Source organism: Podarcis vaucheri, assembly GCF_965113315.1.
Source record: "Podarcis vaucheri genome assembly, chromosome: 2".
Lineage (NCBI taxonomy): Eukaryota > Metazoa > Chordata > Lepidosauria > Squamata > Lacertidae > Podarcis > Podarcis vaucheri.
The window spans coordinates 14,931,312-14,945,248 of NC_138760.1; the positions used below are offsets into that span (position 1 = coordinate 14,931,312).

General features: G+C 49.2%; 2 protein-coding genes and 1 long non-coding RNA gene across 6 annotated transcripts in view; 1 reads left to right on the forward strand and 2 right to left on the reverse strand.

Annotated features, from left to right (window-relative positions):
- Positions 1-5,361, forward strand: part of CSAD (cysteine sulfinic acid decarboxylase) — a 44,863-nt gene extending 39,502 nt beyond the window's left edge. For all 4 annotated transcript variants that reach the window (XM_082212603.1, XM_082212604.1, XM_082212602.1 and 1 more), the window contains 4 exons: positions 1,644-1,843; positions 2,013-2,064; positions 3,300-3,389; positions 4,751-5,361. In XM_082212603.1, the coding sequence (XP_082068729.1) occupies positions 1,644-1,843; positions 2,013-2,064; positions 3,300-3,389; positions 4,751-4,924 (516 nt within the window). In that variant the 3' untranslated portion in view covers positions 4,925-5,361. The remainder of the gene's footprint in view (positions 1-1,643; positions 1,844-2,012; positions 2,065-3,299; positions 3,390-4,750) is intronic.
- On the reverse strand, positions 3,391-4,594 carry LOC309526731. The gene is made up of 2 exons (XR_014216889.1): positions 4,492-4,594; positions 3,391-4,075 (listed from the first exon to the last, which is right to left on the reverse strand). It is a non-coding gene; the product is annotated as an uncharacterized lncRNA (long non-coding RNA).
- Positions 5,362-7,154: 1,793 nt separating the features above from the next.
- Positions 7,155-11,249, reverse strand: LOC309526612 (pyrin-like). Its single transcript, XM_082212906.1, has 2 exons — positions 10,729-11,249; positions 7,155-8,141 (listed from the first exon to the last, which is right to left on the reverse strand). Exons 1-2 carry the CDS (start codon positions 11,060-11,062, stop codon positions 7,855-7,857), a joined length of 621 nt encoding a protein of 206 aa, XP_082069032.1. The 5' UTR covers positions 11,063-11,249; the 3' UTR covers positions 7,155-7,854.
- Between the last annotated feature and the right edge of the window lie 2,688 nt (positions 11,250-13,937).

Genomic DNA, 13,937 nt, shown 5'->3' on the forward strand with positions numbered 1-13,937 from the left:
GCCCCTTTTATGAAGAGGCATGTAGTAAGATCTTGGCTCCTCTACTGGCGAGACTCGCCGACCTCCCGCAAAAGCAAAAATTTCACCTTTTGCTGCTAGGCAAAGATCAGAAGATGACATGGACGGTCGCCAGATTCTGTGTACAGATCTGTAGGTGCAGACAATCGCCCAACTCAAAATAGTCTGGCATGAAAAGCCCCAAACACGGTTCCATGGATGATTCTGAGTCAACTCCCTGGGTCAGTTTATAGTTGTACATTGCTGCTAAATTTAGTGTTGCACATTGTTTTAACTGTCTGTTTTAACCATATCTGCACAGCAGTTTTTAATGTTGTGAGTGCCCTCTATTTAAGAGGCTTTTACTCTGCAGCCTCTTATAGTTGTTTTAACTGCAAATCTTTTAGTTCTTTTGCTCTCACAGTTGTTTTAACTGTGTGTCCTTGTTTGTTTTTAGTTCTTATTTGTTTTAATTATCAGTTTTTTATCCATCCACTATCCGTGTCTAATCCTATATTTTATCCAGATGTTTTATCCTATGCCTTAACGGTAAAAAAATCCTAACTGCTATTTTATCTATATGTTTTTTAACCCTGGTCTGAGACCGTAATAAAGTTCATTCATTCATTCTGTTTTTATGCATATTGTGTTGTTTTTATGATGTTAGCCACTCTGAGCCCGGCCTCGGCTGGGGATGGCGGGATACAAATAAAAAATTATTATTATTATTATTATTAAGAGTAGCCCGGCTCATAAGGGGCGAGGCAGTCCTTGAGATCTGCTGTGGAGACACTTCCCTTTGTGTCCTGCCCACTTTTGAACTGCACTTAGCTGGGATGTGGAGAAACAGCTGTCTCCATCAACCAGTTTTCCCCAACCCAGTGGCCTCCAGGTGTTTTGGACTACAATTCCCATCATCCACAAGATACTGGCTAGGGCTGATGAGAACTGTACTCCAAAACATGGTGCTGACTGTGGATGATGGGACTTGGAGTCCAAAACATCTGGAGTGCCCAAGGTTGTGGAAGTGTGTCCTTTATTGTGGTTGTGGTTGTTTTTCCCTGTGGAAGCCGGGTCTTGCTCCAGTTCTAAAGTCCCAAAAGTTCTTGAGTTTCCTGATCTTTTTTCTTTTTTTTAATCTCGTGGGTTTTATCCTGTGTATTTCTTATCTTAACTGTGGTTGAAATCACCGCTAGCTATTGATTGATTGATTGATTGATTGATTAAATATCAATCCCACCCTTCATTCGAAGATTACAGGGCAATTTACAATATAGAAACACAAATGACATAGCATAATAACAAACAGAAACAATTTAAAAGACCCTAGACTATTTAAGTACCCAAAGGCCTGAGAGAAGAGGAATGTTTTTGACTAGTGGCTAAGGATATGTAACGAAGGCACCAGACCAGGCAAGCCTCCCTGGGGAGAGCAACCCACAAGCAGGGTGCCAACACGGAAAAGTCCCCGCTCTCGTGTTGATGCATTCTGGGCTTCTCATGGAAGAGACATGCGAAGGGGGGGCCTCTAGAGAATGATCAAAAGCCATTTTAATGGACCGGGCGGGGGAAGGCAGGAATGTATTACAATAGAACGTAGGAACATGTTTTCTTTAAATTCTGTTTTGGCTTCTCCTCCCTGGCAGGGCCTGCTGCAGAGATGCCACTGCGCCGAAGCCACTTACCTATTCCAGACGGACAAGTTCTACAACAGGGCTTATGACAGGGGGGACCAGACCATCCAGTGTGGCCGCAAAGTCGACTGCTTCAAGCTGTGGCTGATGTGGAAGGCCAATGGCACCAGGGGATTAGAGCAGAGAGTCGACAGGGCCTTCGCCATCACCAGGTGTGCCTTGCGGGGTAAGGGTGGGAGCGGGGTGGGTGGTCTCCCTTTCAACTTGTCCTTTCTCAAAGCCAAGGGAATCAGGATGACGCCTCCATTGCCTAGTTGCCAGCAGGTGAATGTTACAGAGCTCATCCCAGTTTCCTGGCCTTCTTCTCCTTCCCTCTGCTAGGTACCTGGCTGATGAGATCAAGAAGAGAGAAGGCTTTCAGCTGGTGATAGAGGTAAGATGTGCCTGAGCTCCAGGACTTGACAGGCCTCAGTCTCAGAATCTGTATTCAGTGGTAGGGCTCAACCCTAGGACACAATAGGGCGCCCCTAGGCTTGCTGAGACTTTCACTATTCTTTGACTAGTCTTACACCTATGAAGCAATGACAAACCTAGACAGCATCTTAAAAAGCAGAGACATCACCTTGCCAACAAAGGTCCGTCTAGTTAAAGCTATGGTTTTCCCAGTAGTGATGTATGGAAGTGAGAGCTGAACCATAAAGAAGGCTGATCGCCGAAGAATGGATGCTTTTGAATTACGGTGCTGGAGGAGACTCTTGAGAGTCCCATGGACTGCAAGAAGATCAAACCTCTCCATTCTGAAGGAAATCAGCCCTGAGTGCTCACTGGAAGGACAGATCCTGAAGCTGAGGCTCCAATACTTTGGCCACCTCATGAGAAGAGAAGACTCCCTGGAAAAGACCCTGATGTTGGGAAAGATGGAGGGCAGAAGGAGAAGGGGACGGCAGAGGACGAGATGGTTGGACAGTGTTCTCGCAGCTACGAACATGAGTTTGACCAAGCTGCAGGAGGCAGTGGAAGACAGGAGTGCCTGGCGTGCTTTGGTCCATGGGGTCATGAAGAGTCGGAGACGACTGAACGACTAAACAACGACAACACCTGTGAAGGTGTCGTTTGTAATGTTGGACCAATGATTCCTCAAGCCCTTAAGCAGTGCAACTGTCTTTGTGGGGGGACCTTTACTAGTCCTCATTGAGGTTATTTTGGAGAAGGCAGGAACTGAACTCAGAGCACTCCGCATGCAAAGCACGCACTCTTCACTTGGAGCTGCAGGCTGTTTCGTCACCTGCAATCAACCATCAAACTGCCAAACAAATTTGAGCCCAGGCATCTTTCTTTGGTGTTTTGGGTGAAACATGCCCACCCGCCAGACACCGGGCATCCTATGCCACCAAGCACAGAGATCTAAACCTTATAAAACAGGTCACTTCTATCTATAATTTTTGTGCTTTGCAGCAGTAAGATTCGAGGTCACCCTGAGCCTGGCTTGAACTCTGAAGGCACCTGATGATTGACAGGATAAAGATGCACCCCTGCAGATAGGGGGTGTATGCTATTGAAATATAAACCAGGGCTCCCAGAACTTTGCGCTTCACAGAGGATGGGTGTGTAGGAGAAATATAGTCCTGAACACTTCCCTTAAGATGTCTTGTTCCTCTTTTCTTTTAGCCGGAATTCATCAATCTGTGCTTTTGGTACGTGCCTCCCAGCCTACGCGGGAAGGAGGGATGCACAGATTACTGTCTGAGATTGGGCAAGGTAATAATAATAATAATAATTTATTTATACCCCGCCCATCTGGCTGGTTTCCCCAGCCACTCTGGGCAGCTCCCAACAGAATATTAAAAACACCATACATTAAAAACTTCCCTAAACAGGGCTGCCTTCAGGTGTCTTCTAAAAGTCAAATACAGTGGTATCTCTGGATATGAACTTCCGGAGCCCTGTTCGCATCTAGAAGCAAACGTAACTAGTGAAGGCACATCTGCACACACACGCGCATCACTTTTTGCCACTTCTGCACATGCACGTGACTTCATGTTGAGAGTCTGTGCATGCGCAAGTGGCGAAACCCAGAAGTAACACGCTCCGTTACTTCTGGGTTGCTGCGGAGCGCAACTCGAATGTGCTCAACCCGAAGCACATTCAACCCGAGGTATGACTGTAGTTGTTTATTTCCTTGACATCTGATGGGAGGGCGCTCCACAGGGCGGGCACCACAACCAGGAAGGCCCTCTGCCTGGTTCCCTGTAACCCCACTTCTTGCAGTGAGGGAACTGCCAGAAGGCCCTTGGAGCTGCACCTTAGTGTCCGGGCTGAACGATGGAGGTAGATACACTCCTTCAGGTATACTGGGCTGAGGCCATTTAGGGCTTTAAAGGTCAGCATCAACACTTTGAATTGTGCTCGGAAATGTACTGGGAGTGTTGAGAATCCTGTGCAGCCTTTCTCTTTTTTTATTTTTTAATAATATTTTATTAGCTTTTATCAATAGAAAAGTTAGAAAAAACAAAAAATACAAATACAAAATACAAAAATACAAAATACAAAAAACACAAAAGAAAAAGAAAAAACACATATAAAAGAAAAACAAAAATTCCCTTTTTCTTATCTCCACTTTGATTAACTTATTTTCCTGACTTCCTCATGTCTCCCGTTTTTGTATCCCTTTTTAAATTTAGTTCAGCAAATTCATATTCTATTAATTTATCTATTATTAATCCCCTCAAACTTTTTACCTTGTTGCTAGAGCCCCTTCAATTCATTTCAATGTCATCAGCATTCAAAAATTTTACAGTGTTTCTGCAAATAAGTTAAATTTCCTCCAATCTTCTTCCACCGACTCCTCACCCTGTGCAGCCTTTCTCAACCTGTGGGTCCCCAGATGTTGTTGAACTACCACTCCCATCACCCCTAGATAGCAAGGCCAGCGCTCAGGGATGATGGGAGTTGTAGTCCAACAACATCTGAGAACCGCTGCTGTAAAGGAAATGGTCCACTCTGACAGTAGGCCGTGGATATTGTGCATGTGCTCATTCTTCTAAACTGGGGTGGGTGGGTGCTGCGTCCCAGTGTCCAACCAAACTCTGAGACTGGGTTCCTTCTTTGCCCGGGTTTAGGTAGCTCCTATGATCAAGGAGCGGATGATGAAGAAAGGGTCCATGATGGTGAGCTACCAGCCACTCGGCAACAGAGTCAACTTCTTCCGCCAGGTGGTGACTAACCCTGCAGTCACCCGAGAGGACTTGGACTTCTTCCTCGACGAGATCGAGAGGCTCGGAAGAGACCTGTAGCAGCTCTGCTTCCCTTCTCTGGACCCTTTGGCAATGCGGGTGGGACTTTACACCTGAAATCCAGGAGCCTTCGGTTTTCTTTCTCCGCCGCCTCCCTCTGCAAACCTTACAAGCAGCAGCAGAAGCTGCCAACTCGCCAGGGCCTCCAGCTCGCTTCCCCCCATTCTCACCTCACCCCTCTTCACATAAACATCAATGATATCTGGAACGCCACCGGGCCTTCCTTCTTCAGAAAGGGGAACAGCCGAGGCTGCTGCAAGGAGCTTATGGAAGTGGAGGGTGAGACATCGAGGAGGAAGCAACAGTCAGCATCTAAGGCCCACTGCAGAAGAACAAAAAGACCCCAAAGACCCGTTCTCTGGCCTGCTTGCACAAACCTTGCTTTCTCTTTCCTCTTTTAAAACGAGAATTTGATTAAAAATCTGTTTTCATTCCTCTTTTTCTAGTGTTTTTTTAATTGAAAAAAAAAAAACAACAACCACCAACAACAAAGCAATGCTTTTTTGCTTTGCTTCATGGAGCACCCTCGGTGACCTTGTAGAGTTTGATAAAGAAAATCAGAAAGGTCCCTGCGAGGAGCTTCCAGCCTAAACGTACGTGCATTTGGGTCTGATGCACGTAAAAAACAAGCTGGGAAACTTATCAAACACTAAGAAATCAACACATGCCTAAATTTGAGCTTGAGGTCCAAGGCAAATTCCACTTGGCCTGCAGAATGTCCCTGGTGTCTCCTGTTTAAAAAGAGAACCAGGAAGTGATGCGGGGGGGGGGGGGGAGGGAGAGGGTGAGAGGCTGTCTGCCTGAGACCCTGAAGCGAGCCACAGCCACCCACAGTAGATATTGCCAGGCTAGAGGAGCAGGCAGGGTTGGGTCCAACCTTAGTCATAGGATGCATCTACGCACAGGAAAAAATGTTATAAATAAGTAGAAATTAAATCGTTATAACAAAAGAAAAAGAAACGCTATGTTAAAATCCGCACAGAATTTTTTTTGCTCTCCAGCGCCACCTGGTGTTGCATGTTTATAACACATTTTTTGACAAATGTAGCTAAGTCCATACTCACAAGTTGAAATTAATGAATGTGACTTCCATACATTAGGGGTGCCATATTTCAAACAGTGAAAATCCGGACAGAAAAGTCGAGCTTTTTTGTCCATACATGGGCTGCCATACATCCGGATTTCTGCCCAAACACGGATTTCCGCTCAGAAACTGCTAGAGACAGCAGAATTCTGGATATGTCTGGAAAATCCATTAATTTAAACACAGTCTTCACCTTTGGTATAACGCAACTTCCTCACCCCTTTTGCCCGCTTTCAAGGCCAGGATTGAGCGAAGGCTCTCAGGTGCCCTGCTTTTCTGGAATGGTTGCGATTTTTGGGGGATCCAGCTGCCATTTCTTTCATTATAGGGCAGCAGTTTGTTCACTTGAACATTAAGTTTTGAACAGGATTGGTTAACTAGTGCCTCTCTGTTTATTAAACAGCCATGTTAGTGCTATTTCTCTCCTTATATTCTCTTCCAAAACTGCCCATCAACGCTCAGAACAACCAACACTATTGTATCTTCATGGGACCAGTGCCCACGTTTTGTGCTATTTTTGTAGAAAGCTGTGGGTAAAACCTCAGTGCCTAGGGCTTGCTGATCGCATGGTCGGCGGTTCGAATCCCCGCGGCGGGTTGAGCTCCCGTCTTTTGGTCCCAGCTCCTGCCCACCTAGCAGTTCGAAAGCACCCTTAAGTGCAAGTAGATAAATAGGTACCGCTTTATAGCGGGAAGGTAAACGGCGTTTCCGTGTGCTGCGCTGGTGCTGGCTCACCAGAGCAGCTTCCTCACACTGGCCACGTGACCCGGAAGTGCCTCCGGACAGCACTGGCCCCTGGCCTCTTAAGTGAGATGGGCGCACAACCCTAGAGTCGGACACGACTGGCCCGTATGGGCAGGGGTACCTTTACCTTTTAAACAACCTGCTGGCCTTCCAGAATGCTCAATACAGTGGTACCTCAGGTTACATATGCTTCAGATTAGACTCCACTAACCCAGAAATAGTGCTTCAGGTTAAGAATTTTGCTTCAGGATGAGAACAGAAATCGTGCTCCGGCAGCGCGTTGGCAGCAGGAGGCCCCATTAGCTAAAGTGGTGCTTCAGGTTAAGAACAGTTTCAGGTTAAGAACGGACCTCCGGAATGAATTAAGTACTTAACCCGAGGTACCACTGTACCAGCTTCTACAGGATGGGGTAATAGTGTGTGAAAACAGTCAAGATCCAATGATCCCCAGACATGCACCTTCAGGTGGTGATGTCAGGTGCCAACCTGGCGCCCAGGTATCTCCACTCGGTTGCAAGTGGCCAATAGGTAAAGGTAAAGGTACCCCTGACCGTTAGGTCCAGTCGCGGACGACTCTGGGGTTGCGCGCTCATCTCGCTCTATAGGCCGAGGGAGCCGGCGTTTGTCCGCAGACAGCTTCCGGGTCATGTGGCCAGCATGACTAAGCCGCTTCTGGCGAACCAGAGCACCACACAGAAACGCCGTGTAGCTTCCCACTGGAGTGGTACCTATTTATCTACTTGCACTTGACGTGCTTTTGAACTGCTTAGGTGGGCAGGAGCTGGGACTGAGCAATGGGAGCTCACCCCGTCGTGGGGATTCGAACCGCCGACCTTCCAATCGGCAAGCCCTTGGCTCTGTGGTTTAGACCACAGTGCCACCCGCGTCCCTGCACGTGGCCAAAAGTCAGGTGCAAAATGTGCCTGGCACTTGGCTGATTTCGAACAACCACCCCACCCCCACACAGCTCAGTCATATGAGCGTAAACATCAGTCAACATAAATCATTATAATCTGTGTTCACTTGCATTGGGAAAGGTATCTGGAGAGCCTGAATTGCTGGAGAAGACTGTTAGGTGGCCTTCGGCCTTTCAAGAACTCTTTCAGGCACTCTCTCTCAGAAATGCATATGCGTCATGGTCAAGATTCACTCCATCCTGGTCGAGAATAAGGTATAAATTGGCTGCAGTGGCCTTCCCTCCCGCACGGTTCCTCCAGTCCCAAAGCATGTAGAAAGCTTGCAAGACCATGTCCTTGTGATTCTCCTCTTCGATCTGCTCCAGGCGTGAATTTTCCACCTCCAGGAACTCGATGGCAATCGTCTTCCATTTCCTGCCCAACTTCCTGGCCAGCCTCATCAGCTGCTGCTGCGAAACCTGCCTGGGTCGCACTGCAAAATAGCGGGAAGGAAGGAAGATTATGAGAGGCAGAAGAGCAGAGCTAACATGGTGCTTTATGTTCGCTTCATTGGCAAGATGGGACTCCTCCTGAGAGCCAGTGTGGTGTAGTGGTTAAGAGCGGTAGTCACGTAATCTGGGGAACCGGGTTCGCGTCTCCGCTCCTCCACCTGCAGCTGCTGGGTGACCTTGGGCCAGTCACACTTCTCTGAAGTCTCTCAGCCCCACTCACCTCACAGAGTGTTTGTTGTGGGGGAGGAAGGGAAAGGAGAATGTTAGCCGCTTTGAGACCTCTTCAGGTAGTGATAAAGCGGGATATCAAATCCAAACTCTTCTTCTCTTCTTCTTCCTCGCAAGCTTGCTAAAAATGATTTGCCTGAGGATGAAATCCAGGCAACCAAACAGGAAAGCTTCCCAACTGAGATTTTTGCTGTGTCTTTTAACAATGCCTTCTTTTTATTCTTTGCTTTATTGTGTATTCCTCTGGGTATTTAGATGTTTATAACAAAACAAGTAGCAACCAAGATACAAGGCAGTGGCTAGGCGAGGAAAACGCTTTACGAGCCTTTAAGAAAAGGATAAGGTACCGTATTTTTCGCTCTATAAGACACAGTTTTTCCCTCCTAAAAAGTAAGGGGAAATGTGTGTGCATCTAATGAAGCGAATGCAGGCTGCGCGGCTATCCCAGAAGCCAGAACAATGAGAGGGATCGCTGCGCAGCACTCCCTCTTGCTGTTCTATCTTCTGGCTTAGCCGCGCTCTGTCCCTTCCCGCACCTCGTGCAAAAGCCAGCAAGAGCCGCGCTCCCTTTAAAGAGCTGTGCGGAGCGTGTGTGCGGCTCTTGGGGGCTTTTCCCCGAGGAGGGAGAAGGGCAATCCATCAGTGATGGGCTGCCCTTCTCCCTCCTCGGGGAACAGCCTCCAAGCGCCGCACACACGCTCCACGCACACAGGCTCTGCTCAGCGCTCCCGTTAAAGACCCCCCCCCTTGCATTCCCCCTCTAAAAACTAGGTGCATCTTATGGTCAGGTGAATCTTATGGAGCAAAAAATATGGTATCTGCTGCCCTTCAGATTATTGTTAGGCTGCAACTCCCAACACCCTGACCATTGTGCCATGCTGCCTGGTGCTGATGGGAAATTAAGTCCAGCACTATCTGAGAGGGCCAGAGACTCCGCCTCCTGCTTTAAAAGCTGCACCACGAGCCAAAATCAACCTGTGAAGTTCTTCCCATGTCAGAAAAGTTATCCCATGTGAATTCCTGCTTGTTGTGCAGATGTTAAAGGTGCAGGATCCCTGCCAGATAATATGAGCTGGAATTTCTAGTGAGGGTTCAGACCTGTTGTGGAAGCTCACCCACTCATCCTGGTATGGGGCCGAGTCCTAGATTTAAGTTGGATGCTAGAATTTTTTTCTTTATCTGTGTAGGTGCTGGAACAAGGGTGCACCCAGGGCATTTGAGGAACGTTCCGGGAAGCGATGAGGGGGTACAGGCAAAGCACACACCTCAAAACCTCCAGATGGACTATCCTTTCCCTCCCCACCCTTCCACTTCCTGCCCAGTTGGAAACCAAGATCCCAGTAGAGAGGGAAGGAGTTTAATGTGGCTATGATGCTACTTGGGTCTCTATTTATTTACATCTACAAAACGTCCTCTTTATCTAAGCAGCAACCTGCAATTCCTGCCAGATCCAGGAATAATTTGATAAGGGAAGAAAATCCAGTGCAAAAATTGCATGTTACCTGGCTAGGTCCACACTGGAGCACAGTGTCTGCCTCTGTATGTACAGTGGTGCCTCGCAAGACGAAAAGAATCTGTGATTCTCTTCGTCTAGCGGTTTTTTTTTGTCTTGTGAAGCAAGCCCATTGAAGGATTAGAGGATTAGCGCTATTAGCTGCTTTTAGCGGCTTATCGGATCAGCTGATAAGCGGCTTAGCGGCTTAGAAAAAGGGGGGGAGGGAAAAAACCCACAGGAACCCACATTTTCGTCTTGCGAAGCAAGCCCATAGGAGATTTGTTTTGCGAAGCACCTCCAAAACGGAAAACTCTTTCGTCTAGCGAGTTTTCCGTCTTGCGAGTTTTCCGTCTTGCGGGGCACCACTGTATGTGTGTGAGTAGTTTTGCTTGCTGTGAAGCATACTCTGAACGTTTCCTGGAAGTTCCTTGTGCGATTCCAGATGTTGCTGGACTTCAACTCCCATCTGCCCCACCCAGCCAATGATCAGGCATGAAGAGAGTTACAGTCCCACAAACATCGGGGGCGGGCGGGGCGGGGAGGCCGTCAGGTTCTCTTCCCCTGCCCTAGACAAAATGGCGTCCTGGACCATAGAAGCCAACTCCCCCCAATAAAACATTTGAGGGGGCCGGGCCCTCCCAAAGTTGAAGCACATTCAAATAGTTAGTGTGCACCATGTCATATGATCGATTATGTGGGGTGCGGTGGGGCGGGGCGGGGCTAACCCGCCCTCCCCGATATTTTATTCCAGTTGGCACCCCGTCCTAGACAGCAAAACCTCTACCCCCTCCCTGCTCCGAGCTCTCCCTGTGGGTTCGGGCTGTGCCCACCTGTACAGTACTCACCTGGAGCTGCTTCCACGAGGTCTATCGAGGCTTCCATGGCAGGGGTCCCCCTTCCGCTCTGGCGATCGCCCCCTGCTACGTCGCGTAGGAGATCCCGCAGAAGATCCCTCCTGGGTATCTTTCCCAGCGCGTGGGCGGCGACTTCTAATTCTTTCTCGGGAAAATAGCGCGCAAGCAGCTCGGCTAGCTCGACCGGCGAGGCTTTATCCAGCTTCCCTCGAGGGATTCGGACAGATTGGTCCGGGATGGATTCCAGGTAGAAGACGAATTTGCGGAGCTCTTCGTCCGTCAGATCCTCGAGGATCTGCAGCAACCGCTCTCTCGCAGCCGCCATGGAAGGAGCGGTTGCCCAGTCCAGATAAAAACACACACACACACACTTATCCAAGACAAAGGACCGCGCGGGAAATCCCCTCCCTAGTGACGTGAGCAGCAGAGGGCGCGCGGAAAGGAGGGCTGCAACAGGGCTGCTGCGCGGCCGCTTTCGATTTGGTGGAACGGGAGATGCAGCCTCGAGTCCAGGAAGTTGGGGCGGGGCGGTGCCAAGGCTGCGGGGGTGGGAGGGGTTTATTTTTCCACGGGAGCGGACTAGGGTGGATTTTTTTCAGGGATGGGCAGAAAGTAGGTGGGGATGATCTTCGGATGATTTGTAGTGGTAGATGATCAACAGAGACTTTTCCAGCTCTTCATCAGCGTCTTGAGCAGCAACAAGTAAAAGCACCCCCCCTCCCTAGATTGGGCTGCTGAAATCAAGAAAGCAATTTCTTTTTTTTTCCAAAATTTTTATTGGTTTTTCACCTTTTATATAGACAAAATACACACAAAAAAGACAAAAGACAAAAACATGTATAATTTCAGAAAATCCTACTTTCCTAACCCTGTTCCCTGACTTCCCCCCACCCCCCCTCATGCATCCCAATTCCCAAAATTGTGTCAGCAAATTGGTATTTCTCCTCTTAACCATCTTAATATTATCTTTTATTAAAAAAAAAAAGTTTTTTCTAAGTTGGACTCAAATTCCCTTCCATCGATTTCCCATTTTATCTTAGATGAAGGTCATATTAACTAAACCCAAAGGTCTTGAGTGTTTTTAAAATTCCAATCTTCCCTCCCTCCCATCCCCGGTTTTCGTCCTTTCCCAATACATGTCCAAAATATCCGTTCTTAGCCTGGGTTCCTCACGTCCGAGGCTTTCAAGTCTCTTTCAGTCCCTTTCCGCCGGTCTTGTTGGTAATCCTTTATGTTGGTCATCGGATCTCGGAAGAGTTCTATCACCATCAACCCATATTCTCTTCCCACAAGGGCATTTGGAAACAGCAGCTGGGAAATTTCCACAAGGCCTGCATCTTCAGAATCAGAGTCAGGGTGGAGGCCCCAATCAAGAAAGCAATTTCTGTCTAAGGATCTGCACGCGAGCTCCAGTTCTGGAGCGGAAAAGAATTACGGGGGAGGGCTGCAATTTGCGCCCTTTGCGCTCAAAACGTACCAGGTTTAATGCGCGGCGCATCTCCCGCTAGGGCGGGGAGTCACCTCAGACTGGACTCGCAAGGGGTGCCAACTTGAATGAAATATTGGGGGTGGAGGGCAGGTAACCCCAGCCCACATAATCACAAAACACACACATACCACTTGAATGGCAATTCAAGTAATAATAAAAAATTCCTTCCAGTAGCACCTTAAAGACCAACTAAGTTAGTTCTTGGTATGAGCTTTCGCGTGCATGCACACTTCTCATACCAAGCTCATACCAAGAACCAGCGGCGTAGCGTGGGTTATCAGCACCCGGGGCAAGGCAAGTAATTTGCGCCCCCTAACCCGGGGCAAGGCAATTAATTTGCGCCCCCTAACCCGGGGCAAGGCAAGTACAGTAATTTACTCTCCCAAGCAGCAGCAGCAGCAGCAGCGAGGCTTCTCTTCCCCCCGCGCTCTCCTGGAGCTGCCTCTTTTCTTTCCTTTTTTCCCTTTCTCCAAGGCTTTTCGCTTTCTCTCCTTAATTGATTCCTCCTCCAGACCACGCCGCAGCGTTTCCTGGCTGCTTCCCCCCCCCTTCCCCTCTCTCTCCTCCTCGCTCTGCTTGCCTTGCCCTGCCCTGCCTGAGGGCGCCCTGAGGAGACTCCGCTCTCCTTTTTGACCAGGCGAGGTGGAAAAGTCTCTTCCCGCCCCCTCGCCAGACTCCCTGCTCAGCTCGGCTCACTACCCAGGCGGCCAGTGGAGAGAGAGCCGCAATTACCATAAAGCTCCTCTCCCTCCGCTCGCCAAGCTGTCAAAGCCCCGGCAGCAGCGGCAAAGGCAGCAGCAGGCGCAGCCAGACCCCAGCCAGCCAGCCCGCCTGCCCGCCCGCCCGGCTTCCTCTCCTTTTTTGCCCGCGGCAGAAGGCTTCGCTCTCCCCCTTCCGCGACCTCCTCGCCAAGCCGAGCGAGCGCGGGCTCCCTAACCCATGGATTTTAGTAGGGGCAGAGAGCTGCTAGTGCGAGCGCGCCCCCCGCCCATGTTGCGCCCGGTGCGGCCGGCCCCCCTGGCACCCCCCACGCTACGCCACTGCCAAGAACTAACTTAGTTGGTCTTTAAGGTGCTACTGGAAGGAATTTTTTATTTTGACTATGGCAGACCAACACGGCTACCTATCTGTAATTCAAGTAATGTTACGTAAGATTCAAAGTGTGTTCATCAGCAGCCCTCTCTGTCTAAGCCTGGCAGAGGGAAAGGTAAAGGGACCCCTGACCATTAGGTCCAGTCGTGGCCGATTCTGGGGTTGCAGTGCTCATCTTGCTTTATTGGCCGAGGGAGCCGGCGGCCAGCATGACTAAACCACTTCTGGTGAACAAGAGCAGTGCACGGAAACGCCGTTTACCTTCCCGCCGGAGCGGTACCTATTTATCTACTTGCACTTTGACGTGCTTTTGAACTGCTAGGTTGGCAGGAGCAGGGACCGAGCAACGGGAGCTCACCCCATCACAGGGATTCGAACCGCCAACCTTCTGATCGGCAAGTCCTAGGCTCTGTGGTTTAACTCACAGCGCCACCTGTGTCGCTGGCCGAGGGAAAACCAGCCTTTAAAATAGTGTTCTACTCTGGATTGCCTGGTAAGGTAGCTGAGCTGAACAAGAAGGGACCCCTTTTTGAACTTACACCAGCCTCGGATCAGCCAGTTTCAGCTCAGCCAGCTGAGCCCCAAGCAGCTGTGGCAGCCCATTCCAGGCCACATTTCC